The sequence below is a fragment of the Chaetodon auriga genome, chromosome 21 (genome assembly GCF_051107435.1).
Source record: "Chaetodon auriga isolate fChaAug3 chromosome 21, fChaAug3.hap1, whole genome shotgun sequence".
Taxonomy (NCBI): domain Eukaryota; kingdom Metazoa; phylum Chordata; class Actinopteri; order Chaetodontiformes; family Chaetodontidae; genus Chaetodon; species Chaetodon auriga.
Window position 1 is genome coordinate 10,644,192 of NC_135094.1, and position 21,736 is coordinate 10,665,927.

The 21,736-nt window shown below is 43.8% G+C and overlaps 1 protein-coding gene across 1 annotated transcript in view; it reads right to left on the bottom strand.

Annotated features, from left to right (window-relative positions):
• Positions 1–21,736, bottom strand: part of stau2 (staufen double-stranded RNA binding protein 2) — an 83,507-nt gene that overhangs the window by 27,721 nt on the left and 34,050 nt on the right. Inside the window, exons 10-13 of the mRNA XM_076761358.1 lie at positions 21,313–21,441; positions 19,193–19,250; positions 12,251–12,612; positions 417–530 (exon numbers count right to left, since the gene is read on the bottom strand). Of these exons, the coding sequence (XP_076617473.1) occupies positions 417–530; positions 12,251–12,612; positions 19,193–19,250; positions 21,313–21,441 (663 nt within the window). The remainder of the gene's footprint in view (positions 1–416; positions 531–12,250; positions 12,613–19,192; positions 19,251–21,312; positions 21,442–21,736) is intronic.

Sequence of the window (21,736 nt, forward strand, 5' to 3'; positions counted from 1 at the left end):
GATCAGGATTAAAACCAATTAAGAAATTCCTCCTACTACATTCTAGGTAGCCCTTTATCAGAGCATCAAGGTCGATTTTACATGCACAACTTTTGCCCCTGAATTGAATCTTAGGTGCATTTTCACTAAGAAATTGTGTGCATCATGAATGTACTAACCCAAACTGTATGTTTGCAGCCAACGTCATGCAACAGCCGATCAAATGGCTGATACCTGCATATCCAATGATTTTCAGATTGACCGCTAATGCAGCTTAATCACTCTATTGTAACCTTATATGCTATAACTATATTATATTTCATATTTATGGGCCATTTTCTACCATCTACCATTTCCTTTCTTAACAGGTGTGACACTCACTCTTCCTTCAACACACACACACACACACACACACACACACACACACACACACACACCTGGTCATGGCTGGCTTGGAGGGTGCTCCCGGTGCCGTGGAAAGTCATTTGCACAGGGGAGAGGGTCAGATAGGTCACAAAATCCTTACCACTCTGCGCATCACTGTACTGCACCTGGAAGAGAGGGCAAAGGTAGGAAACCTGAGTTACACCAAAAGTAAATACAGGAAAAGATCAGTTAAAGCATAGATGACAAGCCAACTGAAGCATCTGAAGTGTTCAGTGGGAAGTGGCTGGCTTCAGAGTAAGTCTTGCATGTCTAATTGCCACCACAGAGCATTTGTGGACAATTACCCCAGACCATACAGAGATGGCAATGGAGGGGAATGAATGTAAGGATGTGTATGTGCAACTGGGGGGGGGGGCATCTGAGGGGGTGATGATGACATCACTGGCGACCCCTCATCATTGAGAGGTTAACTCTGCAGGCATTCCTAAATGCTGTGCAATCAGGACTGTTATGACATGATGCTCCTCTGGGACAGTCTGCTCCTGAGATCCAAGGGCTTTGGTAATACTGCCTGCTTGTCTGCCCTACTTCTCACTGCCTCTCGCTCGGTACATATGTGTGTATTTGCATGTGTATGTCTGCTTACGTGTGCATGTGTTTGCCTGGCCTACTTTATGCCCAGGACAGCTGCAGGCATATTAATAAATGGCACAAATAACTACGAGATGTGAAAGAAGAGACATATCCGACTGATGCAGAGAGACAAAGGACAGGAGGAAGAAGAGAGGCCATTACTGATTCAAAATGTTTTCATTTGTCAATGGGCAAAAAAAAAGAAAAAAGAAAAAGAAAAAGCATGTTAGCAGGTATGGAGAAAATTAGCTCTGAATGCAACACAGCTTCAAGCTATGTCAGTCCAAGTGAACTGCACTTCAGTCAGGCATAATAGCAAAGAGGCCATATCTTGCTTTCTAAGCCATGAGTGGAATCTGCTACAATGAACGCCATAATCATGACGCACAAAGGCATTTACATATTTATGTAGACCAATGAATGATTTCCATGACACCGAATATTATATAAAGATGTGTTGAAAACATTTTGACGTCAGTATCTGTTGAATTTATATACAATCTGGGTGTTGGTTGGTCATTGTATATTTTTGTTGGCTGAGGAGTTTGAAGTTATTACATTCTTTTAATCAACAGAAAATGTGTGTCACAACACAAAAGTGTGTGCGTCTGTGTATTTGCCTCACTGGATCAAAGCTTCATCTTATGTAGCCTACAATTTGTTGGCTATACATGCCGAACTTGTGAACACAAATGCATGCTCATGCGTACAAGCGGCTGTATATGATCTGTGACTGAAAGCTTCCAGAGCGAGGTGTGTGTGTCTCTGAATGAGTTATGATCGTATGTGGAAAAGTGTGTGTGTGTGTGTGTGTGCGCGCGCTCCAGCCAGCCAGATGCATGGATGTCTGCCCATTTAGACGCAGACCCATTATAACGTGCGCAAACACACAGAAAGATATGAGCATGTGCATGCAGAGGTAAATACAGTGCATGAGAAGACACACACATACTAATATGCATGCACGCACACACTCACACACACACACACACACCTGCTGATGAGGAGATGGGCCCACAGTGATAAATTGTGGAATGCTATCTGTTATGTGTATGAATGATGAATGTAGTAAAGTGAGCCATGGAAAAAGCCTTCTCTGACAAGCTAATCTCTAATAAATTCTCCAGACTTCAACATTAAGGAGAGAGAGAGAGAGAGAAAGAGAGAGAGAGGAGTGAGACAAAAACAGAGGAGGGGGACTTTAAGGGTAAGAATACAGTCGTTGAGTAACACGAATCCTAAAACATGGACTCCAAAAAAAGAGGTTGCTGTGTAAAATGTATATAAAAACAGAATTCAGTCATCTGCAAACAAACTGTGTTTACTGACACTTTCACAAAGTGTTCCTGAGTCCTTGTAGTAACATCTTTTATACAATCATGTGTTCACAATGTGGTGAACCTCGCTCCATCCTCGCTTGTGAACGTCTGAGCCTTTCCAAGATGCCCCCTTCATACCCAATCATGATACTATCACCTGTTACCAATGAGCCTGTTTACCTGTGGAATGTTCCAAACAGGTGTCTTTGGAGAATTCCACATCTTTCCCAGTCTTTAGTTGCTCCTGTCCCAACTTGTCTAAAATGTGTTGTTGCATCAAATTCAGTAATTTTGCATCCTAACTTTAAATAGGAATACAGCTTCTTCCATAATCTTGTGAATTGTAAATGTTCAGCATGCTGGTTTCTTTGGGCTGTATAAAGGCCTGTGGTCGGGAGCCTGTGATGTATGGTGTAATCATGCTGTCTGATGGGCGGGCACTTTGCTCGGTTCATCTATTGCGAGCTGTCAGGACTCCTGCTGAGGGTGAGGCCCTTCGATGGCACTGGAGGAAACAGACGCTCTCTCTCAGTCTCTCGTTGTAAAGAGATATATGCTTGGATATATCAAATTTCTAGCCATTTCCAACTTCTGCCATTGTCTGTGTGAGTGTATATGCACACAAATGTGTATGTTCAGTTGATGGAAACTACCAATTACAAAGCATCTGAGACCATGAGGGGTCAAAGATCAGGAGGTCCCTTACACAAGATAGAGCTTGTGTAACCAAGTGACTGCTAACTGTTGCACTTTCCGTTCATTCTTTGTCACTACAATTTACCCACAAAGAAATCATATAACAATGACTGGGTGGATTGCCACATTTGGTACAGACAGTCGCGGTTCCCAGACAAAGTATGCTAATGACTTTGATGATCCCTTGACTTCTGCTCCAAAGCCACCATGAGGTTGACATTTGTGATTTTGAGTGGCATATTTCAACAGCTACTTGATGGAGAGCTAAGAAATTTCCTACAGATGTTCATGTTCCCCACTGGGGGACCTGTAATCCCTTTAGTGATCCCTCCACTTTGCCTCTAGTGCCACCATCAGGCTAAAACTTTAAGTTGTCCAATACTTTGTGACGTAACCAAATACCTGCAAAACTTCATTCCCCATCAGCTTCAGCTGTGCTTGGTGTTAAGTGCTAATAAGCAAATATTTCCATGGTGACCATGGTAACAAGCCTGCTAAACAACAGCATGGTTTTGTTGTGAAGTACAGTACGGCTGCTGACTCCTGACTTCTTTCTGTGTTTTTCTTTTGTTTTCCCTCGTCCTCTGAGAGATCTTGAGCTGGGTCTGGAAAAACTGTTTTTGTAAGCCTCTAATGACCATTGACACACTGTATGCAATATTGGACTATATAAATAAACACGACTTGCTCTAGCCACCAGCCAAATTCTGTGTACAACAGCAAATCTGGCAGATCACCAAACGTCACCTGGAGGTCTTACTTTGTTGGTGGCTTGTTGATAAAATAGTCAAAGTTCCTGATTACTTTGAGGATTTTCCATCCACTCTGACACGCAGGCAGGAAAGAAAGCTGCCTGACGTGCCAGCATCAAAGAACATTGCATCATCTGATTTGCAATGATTTGGCGGAAACTGAAATAACGAGCATCTTAAAAACAAACCGTCTATTCTCCCATCCAGGCTGTCTGTTTTGAGTGCATGTTTGTATGCATCTGTGAGTGCATGCATTCTAAACAGGCCTAACTAATCATCCCAGGTCCCAACTCAGAAAACAGGCTCTAATCCACTTCCTTCAGAGACAAAGAAGCAGGAGAGTTACGCAAGGCCTGCGATTGACCGGCGGCACTAATGTGGAGCGACCTCTGACATCTGGCTTCTAAAGCTGGATGGCTCCTCTTGAAATGCGCCCCTTCAATCGAACAAACACGAACATGCACAAACTAAAAAGCAATCATGGTCATAGTGCTCATGCAGCCGTGTTCGGACCTATGGGACGTGCACAAATTTGCATGTGCACACCTGCAAACAGAAATCCAAACAGACGTGAAGGGCAACACACAAATAAATGCAAATTTCCATTTCATTAGGACTGTGTTGCACAACGCTGTCAAGGTAACTGCAAAAACAAATACTTATTAGGTAAGTTGTCATGTTACTTTGGTTGAGACCACAGAACAGAAGCACTGCAGGACTGAGAGCTTGTTTCCAGACAAGGCCGAGAGCAGGCTGCAGAGAGTCAAAAGGCACAGAAATAACTTCTATTTTACTAAAATAAACAAGCCCCCACATCTGAGCAATGTCGTCATTGTTGGGGAGAAGCAATTAGAGGTCCACGCTGAGCCACTTCACCGAGGATATCAGGGGTCAAGAGTATTTAAAGCACACTGTTAATACACCTTTCACTTCTGCTAATGGCAGGAGGTTCAAGTCAAACAAAGCTGCTACTCTAGACTTTGAGAACGCCTTTGCCTGAGAGGAGTCTGAAGCCAACGACAGTCCAAGTCCTAAGGAAGCCAGTCCATTATTGAAAATTCACAGAACAGATTCTCTGCACAGTGCATGTTAAAAATAAATCAGCTGAGGGACCAGGAAACAAAACCACGGTGCATTCTAATGCCATCCATTAACACAGTCATGTAAAACATTTCACATTTATAAAATGTATCAAACTGGTGGTGAAAGTGCTGCAAAGTCTTAGCTTTGTTGAAATATTGTAACCTGTGTAACTGTTGCTTTTCAACATCTACAAAGATCTGTGCATGTCAGAAATTCGGATGTAGATACTTGTAGCATTGCTGTCATTGCTCAAAAAAGATGAGGGCATGTTTTTTGCATAGTAAAAGGTTTTATGTCTCTTGTTATCCATAAAAGCTACTTTTTTGGCTTGGGCCACCTGCTCCACCGACTGGCCTTTTCCCCTATAATCCTTCATACAATGATGTGCCTCGCAGAAAAGACTTCATCTTTTAAAATGACTTTGACTGGTAAGCTCCAGCCATCAGCCAACCCCAGCTGAGCATACTGCCTGGAAACAGAGAGAAAACAGCTCTCACCTCTAAAGCTCATTAATCAACATGTTAGTTCTTGTTTGTTTAATCTGTGCAGAAAAAAGTGTACAAATGCTAATTTGTGGTTTCACAGGGATTATGTGCTGCATTACTTCTTTGCCGGGAGCAGTGACTTCTCTGAGTCTTGTAGTTTCTGTAAGGTTGCTAAGCTCAGTAGATTTATTTACCTGTGGACTGTGTCGAGTTTCTACATTGACAGACAATGTGCAGATAATGAAGAGAACCATTTGGATTCTAACACGCCCTCCATCTCCCCATGCTGGGACTGTGCTGGCACACAGCTCCTACCACTGCCTAATGCTGAGAACGACATGAAATATGATCAATACTATCAAAATACAAAGAACAAAAGCAAGTTAAGAAAAAAAAAGAAGATTATGCTGCATATTCAAATTTGCAATATGCTGTGCCGGCACTTGAGGGTATTTGATTTAAAGGTTTGCGAATGGGCTTGATTGTGGTGTAAAAACATCATCACTCAGTTTTGCCAAACACACACAGACACAGGCATACGCACCAACACGCACACAGAGGGCCACCATGTAAGCAGAGAGACTGTGCGCCGAGCCAGCACAGCATTAACGGTCTGATTTATACCACCGACAAAACTTGTTTTCGAAGATCGCTCTTCACACAAATATGCCGCAGAGCGCAGCTGGAAGCCATCACCCTGCCGCGGAAATCAAACGTGGTGGGATTAGCCATCCCAAAATGTATTTTCTAACGCAAATCCCAGAGTAAACAGAGAGCAGAGGAATGAGACGATGACAAGGAAGTTGGAAACAAACTGTTAGAGTCTTTGAACGTTTGTACCAGATCAGGCGTTTGATGTTGATACAGAGAGATGAGACTTAGCAGCGGAGATCAGGAGAGGAGGAGAAAAAGATGGGGGGGGGGGGGGGGGGGGAGAAACTGCCAGGCAGGATACAAGGTGTAGTCGGCACCATCTGAAGAGGTTCTTCCTACACAGCCAAAGAAGGAAGCGGAGAGAGAGAACAAACAATGTGAAAGTGTGAGAAATCCTGGGAACTGTACTGAATGGATTTCAACACCAGCCACCCGCCAAGGATAGTGTTTTCATTAACATGGGATTTCCAACGTAGAAGTTCTGATTCCAGCACAGCAAAGAGGATGGGGGCCCTTCCTTTTTTCTCTAAATCCATCTCCAGAGTTAAGTCTGTCATGGCTAGATGACATAATTCAGCTGATCGCTATCTCTGCTGTGTTATTGCGTTTGGATTTAGCAGGTGGACAGAGCGGATAGATACAGTAGATACCATTCAGCGGTTCCAGACAGGACCTGGCATGTTGTATTACAGTATGCTGATCTTTCACGGCCATATGCAAGAGGATATTAACATTTTTTTAAGTGTTGCAATATCCTGTGTCACTAAGGGTAAACATTTGATCCCATATGGACATGTGATGATTCATTTTATGGTACGTTTCTAGGGGCACCTTCAATAACTAATCTATGTTATGCTTTATGCAGGTCATCAGAACTCCACAGGCTAATTAAAATCTCTGCTACAATACACAAAGCGGTTCTGTCATATTTTCCATTTGCACAACCAGAGCACAACCTCAGGAGGGGTGTAATTTCTAATTCTTGCTGAAAAAGGTGCTACATTCACTGTACCTGCCAGTTACTTAGGAATATGGCTTACTGTATTATGCACAGCAAAAAATAATGAGGTCCGTGCCTACTGTTCTGTGTAGTATTGTTTTTGTGCACCTTTGTTTTAACAGGTTTCATCTATTGACAATATAACAGGACTGAGAGTGACGACATGCAACTTAAACGTACAATCATCTGGTGTTCACAGTGGACAAGATTTAAAGTGATGCTACTTCATTTTAGATAGAAGTAATAACACATGATTCGTCTCACAAACGAAAAGCAGAATTCGCAATAACAATAAAAATAGCAATAAAATAGCAATAAAATGCATCATGGCTCAATTCAACATACTCAGCAATAGACTCAGTTGTTCTGGTATGACCCGAGCTGGCTAATGTTAGCTAAGGTTAGCAGTTGTCTGCTAGTCAGTGACAGCGGTTCAGCAAAGGTTACATAGTCTTGCTGTAAAATTTGGGTTTCCACATTGTGGTGTTCAACTAACTATTATATGTTGCTTTAAATGAGAGCATGATTTTTACAGATGCTGCGAAAGTAACTGGTCTGCAATCAGATTTTCAACCTAAGGTCGCACAGATGAAACAACAGGGAAGAAAATCGGTCCTCAGCCACTGTTATCAACACTATTACAAATGTGTTGGTAGAACTATATTTTTCTTTCTGCTGGGGTATCAAAATGTTAATACAGATGTAAACAATTTAGGTTCACTCATCCAAAGCTAAATCTGATAAAAGTATATGACACACACATAGTAGGCTGAAAATCTTTCCTGAACCAACAGTCAAGACTCACACAAGCCTACAGATGTAAATGAGGACAGAATACACACTTTCCCTACTCTTTCCTATCAGTGTATCAGTGTCTGAGGAATCATTTTCAATATAAGTCCACAAATCAAAGCAGCACACACACACACACACACACACACACACACACACACACACACACACACACAGGTCTTTCATCCATACTTCCTTTCTCTCTCTGCCCCTTTCACTCCCCTCTTCTTCATTAACTCGCTCAACCACTAAATTACTCCAGCGCTGCCAGTCCACATTCGGACACGGACAGAGGCAGCAGCTCCGAAAAACACTCCAGTCTTCCGAGAACCAAGAGCAGGTTATTGGATATGAAGTGCATGCAGTGCAGACTAGTGTGAAGGAATGAGAGGGAATAAATCAGCTCTGCAGCAGCAGATTTGTCTCTGTCCAGGTGTGCATCATGGAAAAAAAATCATTAGATTTCCATCAATCATTGATCGTCTATATAAAATGTTCCTGCTCGCTTTAAAGGGAGGAAACGGTTAATAAAGTGAAGTGGTGTCACTCTGTGATGGCTCTATTAAGTAATGTGATGGCAGAGTAAGTGGGCAGCTGGTGACTGCAATGCCGGGGTCAAATCCTTCAACTTCTTCAAACTGCACAAAGAGAGTTCCTAAATTTGTGGATGCAATGCGGAAGAAATAAGTTTTAGGTTCCTGGGAATCAGATTCACAGAGAAACTGTGACTGACATCACGCATTTCCACCCATGTCAAGAAATCTCAGAAATGACGGTATTTCTTGTGAAAACTTAAGAACGTAAAATTCCTGTACACAAGGAGCAACAGAAAGCTGACTGGAAACATCACTGGCATGGTGTGTGCACGGCCCAGCACAGGAGGGCTCTGCAGCGGGCCAATAAAGAACCAACCACAACATCATTGGTACAAGGGTTGTGCTGTGTCGTCTTGTTCAAGATAATAACGGTATTACACAGGAAATTCATAGTGTTAATGGCAATATTCTAATAAAAAAAAACTTCTTTCACCACCTCAAGCAGAAGCATCCTGCAGGGAGAGCTCAGCGACGAATGTGAGTTTGAAAAATATTTTTCAGTATTTCGTCATATTGTCAAGAATGTTATTATGCTGCCGTGTGGCAAGCGATGCACAAGTACCTCCTGCCGTACCACCAGACTACAGAGCAGCTGCTTTCCTCAAGGCTGTGAGACTCCTCAATTCATCCTCCGCACTCCACCATAAAAATAGCTCACTTTCACTACTTATCATTTATTCATCCATTTATGTAATTTTTGTTTTGTGATTAGCAAAAGGGGACTCTAACTACCATTTTGTTACACAACCCTGTGATGTAGAGTGATGAGCAAATGAATCTCGCACCCAGTTAGGATAGAAGAAGTGATTATGATGAGAAAGAGATGATGAAAGAGAGCAAAGAGAGATAGAGGGACAAAGAGATGGAGGGAGAATCTGTTACGTGGCTCTTACTCAGTACTTTATCCTTGGTCCATGTGTTGTCTATTACCTCCTGCTTCTTTGTTTCTGCCCTACTTCCAGCGCACATACCCACCGTGCCAACAACACGCCAGCCAAATTAATAGGAAATACACACACACACACACACACACACACACACACACACAAACACACTGGAGTAAGTGCCAGCATCCTCGCTCCAAGCTGGCGTGAGTACAACACACTGTTGCTTATCCAGTCAGAGCTTCCACCAGAGGCTATTTTCCAATCAAATCAAAAGAAGGGCTTAGCAGGTAGGCCCGGGCCTTTGTCTGCGGAGCTGGATGGATGAAACAGACACTATGAGAATGTCCTCAGTGCTTGCTTAGTTGCTTTAATCCAGTGTTGGGCGGTCACTGTAATCCGCTCACTTGGATAACATAATTACATTACAAAAACAAGTTACTAATCAGACAAGGAGATTATTATCAAATTACTTTAAAAAAGGCAGATCTGAGCGCTTGTCGGCAAGAGTGGGGGTCGAGAGAAAGCCGGCTTGACACAAAGTGGTGCATTACGTGTCGAGAGGAAAAGCAGACAAGTGCATTTTTTTGGCAAAAACATTTGAAATCTGTGATGGTTTAGCCCACAAAAACACATAAGAATACATAAGCCTTAAAAAGTCGGCCTAACATGGCTTTGTAGGCAACCAGAGGTTCTCATTACAAACCCACATGATATGAAACATTCTCTCAATGGAACACATATTGTCTGCACGTCTCAATTACAGCCTGATTTCCTCGCTTAAGAACACACACTTACGGAAATATGCGAGTGATGCTTGTGTGTGCACTTACTCAGATCCATGCATGTAAAGATGCAGAGACAAAGAATAAACTCATATTCATGCATATGGTTTCTGCAGTATGAGAACGACAGAGACTTAAACTTCACACACAGACTTAGCCCAGCTCTTCCATTTCCACTAAACAGAACCTGCTGTGTGTGTGTGTGTGTGTGTGTGTGTGTGTGTGTGTGTGTGTGTGTGTGTGTGTGTGTGTATGTCTGTGTGTGCATATGTACAAGTGTGTTTGGGCTTGGCCAGGCAGCAGAGCTCTCTCAGGTTACACACACACAGGAAGGCTCAGAGCAATAACAAAGGCCTTTCAAAGGAACCCTCAGCAGGTTAAGATAAAATGTTTTCGCTCAAACTGATAAAAAGCATCTGCAGCTTAAATGAACAGGCGCTGGTATCAGTGGCATGGTATGCGCCGCAGATCGGCCGGCACTGATTAAAACAGACACTGGGCAGTCGTCTGTTTTACACGCACACACAGAGTGCTAACAGCGAGTGAGTGTTTCTGTTCTGTGTGTGTCCAGTCTGGTAATGACAGAAGCACCTGTGAGGTTTAGTTCCAGCTCTAAATCCATAGCCTGCCAATAATGTCCACAGTGAGAGGGAAAAAACGGATAGTGTGTCCACTTGTTCTGCAGGAGCACCGCTCTCGTTACTCTCTTCTTTCTGGAAAGGCTTTTCTAAGAGGTGTCATGCTATGAACACGCGTTTTGATACAGAAAGCCAGCATCACTTATGTGGAGAGGTTTTAAGTGGTGTGTGTGTGTGTGTGGCTGGCTGTGTTTGTGTACAGCTTTTCTTCTTTATAAACACCCAGGTTGACTGGGAACACATTCTTATTTACAACCCCGAAATGTTGGGACGCTGTGTAAAACAAATAAAACAATGAGACAATGTGTTAATCCTTTCTCAAATACACTCAATTGAAAACAGCACAAAGACAATATATTCAATGTTTGACCTCATCAGCTTCAGTGATTTTTGTAAATATGTGCTTATCCTGGATTTGATACCAGCATCATGTTGCAAAAAAGTCTGGACAGGAGCAACCAAAGACTGGGAAAGATGTGGAATGCTCCAAAAACACCTGTTTGGAACATTCCACAGGTAAACAGGTCCATTGGTAACAGGTGATAGTATCATGATTGGGTAAGAAAGGGGCATCCTGGAAAGGCTCAGACGTTCACAAGCGAGGATGGAGTGAGCTTCACCGCTTTGTGAACACATTGTTGTATGAAGGATGTTACTACATGTTGTCGGCAGAGACCGTTTGTTTGCAAATGACTGCATTCTGTGTTTATTTACATTTTACACAGCATCCCAGCTTTCTTGGAATCGGGGTTGTACAGCAACGGCAGAGAGGGAGAAGAATCATGGCAGGAATGTGTGTGTGCGTGTGTGTGTGTGGTTGTATTTATGCATGGTCACGCTAACATCTGTGCTGTCACTTTAGCATGTGTGCATACTGTATGACTGTACCGCAGGCTGTTTGATACTTTCACTGAGTTTAAATGATGGCTTTTATTACTTAATAATGGCAGCTAAAATTAAATACAAGCCTACATTCCACAAGTGAAATAAATGTGAATTTGGAAACAACTGCATGCCTTTCAGCGTGGAGGTCTTCTTGATGGGGCTTTTACCAAAAGAAACAAAGCACGAACATAGTGCAACATGCAAAACTGAACTAGCCTACAGGAAAATTCTGATTTATTACAGCAAAGGTCTGCCTTTCCTGACTTTTCCATTATGTCTATCAGTTAGGATAACATTATACTCACCAAGCTGACTGTAGATTACTTTGGTGAGTATATTGCTGAGATCTAAGAACATGGCTACATCCAATGGGTCAAGAAACATGAGCATTCAGATGATCAGAAAGGTTGTAAACAAAGAGACTTGCTTTGAATACGTAACTGCGCAGGAAAACTGTGTGCATGAACAACTACAGTACGCAGCATTTTATGGCACTTCCCACATATGACATATAATATTAGGCTTATTAGGTTTCAGGGAAATGTGCAGAGTCGCTACATGACTGTTTAAACCATCACCTAGTAGCTTTATTGATAAAAAGAGATGCACCAGGAACTTCTCACCAATAGGAAATACAACTTAAGAAGAATTCTATTCACTGTTCAGATTTTAGACATCTCACCTGGAAGCCCTGGATGCGAGCCAGGTAGTCCAGCTGCTGTGCAGGCTGCACCGAGACGCCGCAGGCCAGGGCCGGGTTCTTCCCCTTCATGGGCAGGGAGGCATCGGCTGTGGGTGACTGACCGTTGAGCAGCAGCTCCCTAGCCATGGTGGCGGTCGGGCTGGGTGAGGAGGCTGAGCCACTGTAGTATGGAGGGTGTCCTGGTGGCAGCGGGGCAGAGCAAGGTCCCATGTCTTTGGATGTCATGTAGTTGACGGAGCTGCCGCTGCTCCCACCGGGGCCCGGGGCGTTGCCCCCCTGCTTCCTGCTGGCCTCCATCTCCTGGTAGACGTCGGGGCTGAGGTGGAGTAGACCCTTCTGGGCTGGAGGAGTCAAAGAAGACAGGCGGAGGAGGAGATTGAGGTGAGGGAGAGAGAAAAAGAGGAGTAAAATACATGTTGGATGAATGGATAAACGGGCAGAGATGAGAGAGGGTGGAAGAGTAGAGATTGAATGGGCAGACACAGTGTTAAAGGATGGATGAGGTCACAAGGTTTATAAAGGAGTGGAAACGGACAGAGGTAGGAGATTGGGAGACAGAGAATAGAGAAAAAGGGTCATTATGGCTCTCATTATTAACCGTTGAAATGATTTGTGCACACATGCCTCTGTCACTCCGCGACCAGACAATGCCAGGTTGTGTTTGTGCATGTGTGTGTGCACAAGCGTGTGCGCTGGCGCCCATACAGGCATTCCATCACCGAACGTAGATGACAGTTTCATGTGGTTTGGCACCTCCGAGCACTATCAAAGTGTCTGCTGGGAAACACACACAGCCTCTTTCTTTCTCAACCTCAAACACAAACACAGAGACACAAACGGAGCATCTACCAATATCAACAGAGTGGCTATGACTTCATCAGTGATGGGAAACAGCGCTGTCAGCTAACCGGCATCCTGTTTCACTTATAGTGTCAAACCGAGACCCAACAGAATCTCGGAAGCAGGTTGAGTCTCAGATCAAGGTTCTTGTGAGAATATTTCAGTGGCTCTGGGAAACGTCCGGAGCAATTTGGATCCGAGAGGCCGAAGCACCTCTGACCAACTTTTCGGTCCAGATATACTGAGGTTCTAGCCAGCTGAGCACAACGGCTCTCCAAGACTGTGTTCCGATCCAGACCGTTTGGATGGATCTCACTCGTTTATGTTGGCTTCCCGCATGCTGACATCACTGTCCTGAAATGGTCGTGACAGGTGGAAGGAGGAAACACGACGGCTCGAGGCTCATTGGCTTCATCACTTTGCGGCTGCGGTGAAAGTCAGAGGAAGGAAAATGAGATGTGAACGAAAAAGAAGAGATGTGGAGGGAGAGACGGGATAAAAGAGAAGGATGAGCTGGGAGTCAGATCAGATGGAAGAGGAGGTGGGGATGAGTGGATGTGAAAACCATGCAGAGCGTCCGAAGCCCAGCCAAGGTCACCAGAGACAGGAAGACCAGCTGTGTGTGTGTGTGTACGTCTGTGTGTGCTTGTTTGTGTGTGTGTACAGACCAACAGCTGGGAGAAAGCGCTGGAGTGAGCGCATGACTGACAGGCCACTTCCTGTTTGAGTTACCATTACCATCACACACAGACACACACACACACACACAAAGACGGACACTTTCGTGCACTTGGTCTAAGGTTTCTGGGAACCTGCAGACACTATTTCCCATCATGAACAATGAAGGTGGCATTCCTTTCCAGAGAAGAAGAGAAGCTGAAGGAAACGGCAATGAAATCCAGGACTTATTACTCATACTACAACAAACTGCCCCGTGCCAGCAATGACACAACTGCTCGGATTTTTCCCCCCTCCCAATCATGATGACAACTTTAATTTGAATTTACGCAAGTAAAACTCGCAGGCCTGTGCATTCTGAATATATCACAAAAAATGAAAGGTGTTAGCCAACATGACATCAGCTGTGGACAAAGAATACTGCAGCGGTGGGGGCTTGGAAGAGGCAGCGCATGCAATCCATGTTGAGTGTGTGAGATTGTCTGCCGAAGTGTGTGTGGGCGTGCCTGCGGGGATGTTTGCATGTTTGCATGTGATTGAGTGCTTGAAGCTGGTGTCAGCTGATGGCAAGCGAGAGTGTGACAGTGAGAGAAAGGAGCAAGAGTGAGACAAAGGAGGAGAGACAGCGAGAGTGAGTGCTTAGGAGTGACGGAGTGTGTTTGTGCGTGAGGATGTTGGGTAGAGATTGTGAAACTGTGTACATGAAGTGGGAGCAAGTTAAATGAGGAGGGAGCAGGGGAGAAGCAGAGTGAGGCTGGGAAGAGGGGAATGAAAGAGTGAGGGAGAGTGTGTGTGTGTCTGTGTGTGTTTGTGGTGCTGGTTCCAGGCAGTTTTGGAGGGGTCCCACCCAGACTCGGCGTCCGGTGGGCCAGGGGAGCGCTGGAGGGAAGCCAGAGCCAAGCATGAGACTGATCGAAAACAGATAGGGCCGGAGCCCGCCGCTATAAATCACCACGGTGGAGCAAGACCCTCACATAGTTCACACATGCACACAGCGCACAGACACACATTCACACACACACAAATATGCACAGCAGGAAATGAAATGTGGCAACTCGAGTGAAAAGCCCTGCTGCAATACCCATGGGAATAGAAGGGAGAAAAATCACTCTCTCCTTACTTCTTTTTCTTCTTCTTTCTTTTTACACTCCCTTCCTGTCTTCTAAGCCACCCTGTTTGCTGCAGCACTGCATCCCACGGCTCACGCAGGGCAAAGGACAGAACTTTGATACACACACATACACAAATACAATGAGCGCTTGTGGGTGCTTGAGGGGGTGTGTGTTGTTTTATGTGGAAGAGCAAGAATGGAAGGACGGAGCCGTAAGTGAACAGCCCGTGACACATTTACCTATTTTCTTCCACTCTGCCTTGCACAATGCAGCGATGCAGCAGGCCAATTACAGTTTTGTAGAGAGCAGTTTGCATATTAGCTCGGGTACAACTCACTTTCTGGATGTTAAAATACCACATTATTATAATCCAAAAGACTTTCCAGTATGGGTGATGTTTTTTATGCAATAACCACTCTGCCCTGCATTCTGTATGTGTGTCAGTCCCACTTTCCTGCACAGGATTTTACCCATGTGCAAGGGCTTCACAAAAAAAACTAAAGTGAATGGATGCACGCAATTGCCTATAATGTGGAAGAAGATAGTCATGAGTTCAGTAGTACTGTGTTGGGTGATGTTGTTGACAACGTGATGGTATGAATCCAGCCCACAGTTTGTTTAGGATGGCTGTAAACAGATCATGGGTGTATTATAACAACTGGATACCAGACTCCAAGATGGCGCCCATTCAATTAAATAAAAAATTTTCAATGTTTATTTTAGAATTGCAGCCTATGGTGGAAAATGCTTTTTTGGGCCACAGGGGCTTCGGCTGCAGTACCACAGTTGACCACTGGGACAAATTAGCTGAAAGGCTGCTAGCCACGCCATATCCAGCTCTCTTCACACATCACACAGTGCTCTTCTTCTGGTGTTTTTAAACAGTGTAGCTGCTCAAGGTGTGTTTGCTGCCCCCAGTGGTTGATACATGAACTGACCTGTATTATTAAAACACACTTGCTGTGAACACAGCCAACTGGTAAGTTGCACAAAAGTGTCTGCAAATCATCCACAACTTTAATCTTGATGTTTCTAACTTTAACGAGTTTAACACGCTCTGCTGCATCTGTAATCACACCCAGCAATGATGTCACAGTGAACTGACACAAACTTCACACCACTGCAGCGAGGCGAGAAATGAAACCATCGGAGGTCAGCAAAAACAAGACTGTCAGCTGGTCTTCACTTGAAGCAATCCCTGTAAAATCGCGTTTAACAGGGAAAAGGAACTTATCTGTGAAACGGCTTCCCTAATTTAAAACACTAGTAAAGTCTGTCAAAAGCTGAATGTGAAAATATCCACATGAAGCCATTAGCTTTTTATTTGTTTTCTCCAAAAACACACTTCAGCACAAACTATAATTATCACTGTTTATCACACGAAAGGCGTTACGATAACTCTGATGCCAGAGAGCTCATTTTTACTGAACATCCTGCAATTCTGCAAACAGATTTAGTTATTGCCACTTCTATTCAATAAGCTGCATAGTCAATCAAAACAATGGACAAAACCAGAAACATCTTCCATTCAGCAATCACAGACACACACAGAAAACTGAGACCAGCTGTATCTGTTTGAATGAGTTGTAAATGGTGTTTATGCAATAAACATTATTTAGACATTAGCGTCGTGTGAGTGTTGTGCGGTCTGGGCAACTTTAAAGAGATAATTAGCAGATAGTTAAGCCTCATGCTGAGTGTGAGATAAACTATGAGTGGGAATGGCACGGGACCAAAGGCACGCTCCAAGCCAACAATAGGAATAACCACCAAATAAGGAAGACTTCGTTACCCAGGGGGCTCTGCTCCGGAGGTATTGGGCAACTCCTGGAGCTTGGGCTACCATAGAGACCACAACCACCAAAACAGTTTATCCAAGACAACAACCATTTATCTATAAACATAATTTAGATGATATATCTTTCAGAAAATTGGACTAAATCACACATTTGAGTGCTTTATAAGTTGTGGCAGGGGTTAAGCTCTCATCTGGATACTATATTGAGTCTCAAACGGCAATGAGCAAACTCAAAAAGTCAGTGATTAGTCTCACCAATCGGTTTTGTTCTTCTCAACATGAGAAAGCTGAAACATCACATTCATTCTCCTCTCCACACTGAATCTGGATACCCAGTGTCAGAGCGCTGCGGCCCTGCCAAAAGCCTCCATTAGAGCCGAGTGACGACAGCACATTCGGATCTAATAAGGCTATCTGTTTGTTTTCCACTCTGCTGCTCCACATCTCACAGGCTGTTCATTTGTCCCTTAAACTGCTCTTTCTCAAGCTGCTGGCACTCACTTTGCTGGCATCCACAGTGAGACTGCTTGCAGTGCATCCTTTTTATCAAGCTGGGACATCACAACAAATCAAGCTCAGATATTACAAAGCACGTAAATCTGCTTCAGCAAAGCCATGATTGTGAATTCATTGCATTTTTACACCTGTAATAAATATTAACTTACTTAACTCCCACACTATGTGGAATAAATGGAAAATTAACATTGCTGCCAAACTCTGGAGACCAGGAAACTGAAAATAGATTGTCAAGTCCTGAAATAGCGTTTGACTTTGGTGAGAGGAAGGCCTTCTCAGTGTTTTTATTTCGATTACAGACAAGACAGCCAACTTTACAGCAGATACAGCTGATAGAGACCAGCTGTTTCCTATAAAATTGCATCCTTATGTTTTTTGGTTACGACTCCTAGCCCCCTCTATAAATGAAGTGTCCCTTAAGGCCATCACATTCCCATGTAAATTCATACATAAAGCCTGTCGTGAAACTGTTTTGTGTCTGTATACAGTTGAAAATGTCCATAAGTAGAGGATTTTTTTCCAAATGAGGTGACGACTGAGGAGGCAGTCTTTTCCATGTCTACATTTGTTTCTTATCTGGTTTCATCTTTGACAGAGACAGATGAACAGAGACCTGTTAAATAAACAGTTTATTGTCAGCTTACTGCAGCAAGTGAGGATCTTACGCAATGTAGCAGCACTATACCTGCAGCTAAATGTGCATTTGTTAGCTATAAAAGGGGTCTGTTAATCTACCCGTTGACATGTCGCTTTTCAATGCACGGTAAGACTAGACAAGACAGAATTTACACCCACTCCTGCAGCACAATGACGCTGTGCTCAAGCTCAGTGGTGCTTTTAGCTAAATGCTAATTTCAGCATGCTAACATGCTTGCAATGACAATGCTGACATTCTGATGTTTAGCTTGTATAATGTCAACCATTTTTATCATCTTAGTTTAGTGTGCTAGCATGCTAACATTTCTTAATTAGCACTAAGCACAAAGCACAGTTGAGGTTGATGGGAACATGAATATCCGTACCGAATTTCATGGGAATCAAATAGCTGTTGAGATGTTTCACTAAAACCCAAAAAGGTCAACCTGGAGGTGGAGCGGTGGGGGAGAGTCGGGGGGGTCATCAGAATCAACAGGATTCATCCTCTGTGGACCATGAACGTCTGTACAAACTTGATTGGCAATCCAGCCAATAGTTGTTGAGATATTTAAGTCTGGACCTAACTGGTGGACTGACTGACGGGCTAAAAACCTCCAGAGATGCTGGATCATCTAGGCTGGACTTGGACCGCAGGGACAATAACTTTTATACTGTTGAATATGTCGAAGAGAGCTGTTTCTGAACTTGTAACACCATGTGCCAAGAACTGCAAACGTAATCGACAAAGATGAACAACAAGATCATCAAAAAGGAAATGATACACAGTACTTTATACTACCTTTGAAGCAGTGTTGGTAATGATGATTAAGTTGCTTCAAAGTTCCAGTACTTTTTCATGAGCTCTTTATCTTATTTGGTTTACAGCTGGTATGTGAAAGAGACTCACAGGTAAGTGAGATATATCTTACTTTGCATATATGCTCATATCACATCATCACATATCCCGCCTCACCGTTGTGTCTCTGTGTGTGCAGGATTATGGGTATGTGTGTGTGCATCTGTGCTCCAGTGTGCCTGTGTGTTAATCCTGAGTGAAAGGCTACGTTTTTTTGCACAGGAAGGCAGTGGGGGGACTCCCCGGAGGGCCCCAGTGTGCCGGCCCTGTAAGCCTGTGTGAATGAGCCTGAATTCGCAGGCTCCCCACGAGGACGCACGGCCGATTAAGCTGACAGTCAGAAGCCCATTGACCAGTCACAGAGATTAAACGCCGGGCCATCTCGGCAGCTAAAACCACCTGCGGGATGGAGGGAGCGATGGAGAGCTGGAGAGGAGGAGGAGGAAGAAATGGAAAGAGACACAGGGAGACGTGCCGATACTCACTGTTACTTGTCGCTTCGGTAAATGACGCCTTTTGTCCATTCCAGCCTTTGTTGTCCATCTGTAGTGATGCGGAGAGAAGGAGAGAAGGGGGAGGTAAGAGAGATGTAGATTCTTGAACAGACAGCTTCTTCACGCATGTCAGACGAGTTCCTTCCTACTGTTTGGGCCACAAAGAGACGAGCGCTCACAGGAGGGGATGCTTAAGGCCAGCTACTTAATTAGGGGGTTGTCAGTGTTTGGTAACTAAAAAAGGCTTCTATTCAGTGTGTTACTTCTGCTGCGGTATGCGTGTCTGCCTGCACAAACACACACAGCCACAAACACGCGTGTGTGAAACTGAAAAAACAAATCATTTCTGATGTGTGTGACACGGCTGTAAACAAATGTGGGGTGCATTTGTTTTAAACCCCCCAGCCCCCCGAGTCTCTTCACACTTTTGCACGGATCACCCACAATCCCACGGTGGGAATGCAGTCCAACGGAGCTCCCAACAGAAGGGGAGGCAGTGAGGGAAGGAAGGGATCCAGAGAGAGACAACCTGTCCTACAAAACAGGAACTCGGCAAACACTGTTTACTCATTCCATAGAGCTCGGGGTTGTCTGAGGATCTAGAGAGAAGTGGGCCGTCCCGATAATTCTTATAGGGATTTTTTCAGAGTTGTCAAGCCAGTGCACAGCCATGAATCAGCCACTAACTCCATTCTAAATATCCTGCCTTGAGTGTAACCAGAAAGGCCGCCTCTTGCCAGGAATTAGCTTAAACAGTGAGACTGCTTATTTCCAGTGCAGCAGACTCTCATTAATCTGAAACCTCAGACATCAAAACATGCTAGTTTATAGGACTAACAAATAAAACATGCAACGATGCGAGAAGAAATTCGATAACTTGTGTGCAACGTTTGACATTTCCTTGTCGACACATGCGACTGGAGCGTTTTCAGCGTGCAGAGTGTTCAACACTTTCAAAGACTGACGTGCTGAAGCTTTGGAAACTTGTCAGCGGTAACTACACAGAAGAGCCTGACTGTTTTGTATGAGGATGAAGGCAAAGGGAAATATTGACTGCGAACTGGGTTGCGGCGTCTTCGGAGAGCTTCACAGCCATTCTGATAAGAGCAATGTGTCATCCTTTAGTTATATGGTATGGCTGATTGAATAAGATGTATGCAGCAGCACACATCTATCTAATGAGCTGTCCGGGGAGCGATGAATATTCTACAGAAAGCCCAGTTATATAACATCATCTCTATCTGAATCTGCTCCTCTGGGCTTAAAAACCAATGAGGTGAATAAAGACGATGGAGATCAATGGTTGCTTGCAAAACACGTTCGGTTCAGAGGAGCTGAACAGGTTGCGTAACAGGTCAGCGGCACTGGAACTCGTGATGAATCTGAGAATCGACTGAGAATCAGCATCAGCGTTGGACAGATGAGACGCCGTACAGACAAAATAGGACGAGGACTGCAGAGAATATCTTTATGTAATCCTTCAGCATATAGCTGAACAGGTAACCTGCTGCCCTGCTGCCAGCGTGGCTGGAATACTAAGTGCAAGACGTCCTATATACATCTCAGTGTGCATTTGTAGAACCACTCAAATCAAATTACAGCGACCTACTTACTGTATGTTCACTCTATAATTGTGGGGAAAGCAGCGACTGTGTATTTGAGTATTAGTTTAGTCTATAAAATGTCAGAATATAGTGGAAAGTGTCCATCACACTTGTAATGTAATTGTTTCAGTTGGGGTTTTAAATGATAGCTGATTAATCGACTGATTGATAACTTACTACAAAAATTACAAAACAAACTAGTTCCATTTAATGGATTAATCTATATTGTGTATGAGTTGAATTTTTCTAGTAAATAAATATTTTATGCTTTTAATCATGTTCAATATTTGACTGTTTCCTCTGGTGTGACTTAAAACTACACTCATACACATAAACGTGTATAAACTCTACATAAACGATAATGAAATTAATCATTTCAGCCCTGACAGCATACTGTACATACAAACTACCTACACTTAATAATAAGAAGACACCAAAATAAATGAACAGAGTGGCAGACATGTATATAAACTGGCCGTAAAATATACATACGAGTAGAGTCCGTACCTCGGTGGGGTTCTGAGGGACTGTGGAGGCCTTGTATCCCAGCTGCAGGAGCATCGCCTCGGCTGCGTTCCGCTTGGCCACCTTCTTGTTGGGTCCTGTTCCCGTTGCAACCTCGTTATTCACCTTCACCTGCATGTGCACAGATGTAAACACACACACACACAGGTATGAGATAAAGACAACACAGTTTCAGTATCATGGCTGCACAGGCACATCCTGTGATAATTAATCACCGAACGGTTTATTTGAGACGATATCAAAAGCACTTTTCTCATGACTTCCTGCTTCCCGTTACACTCTCGGCCCCTCTCAGCCGAGAACACTTTGGCCCGAGTCAGCCGTGCAATTTACATCGCAACAAAAAGCCTCCGAGTGAAGTGTTTGTTTTTCAGCGATCTCAAAACATTAAATCTGTCTACACAGA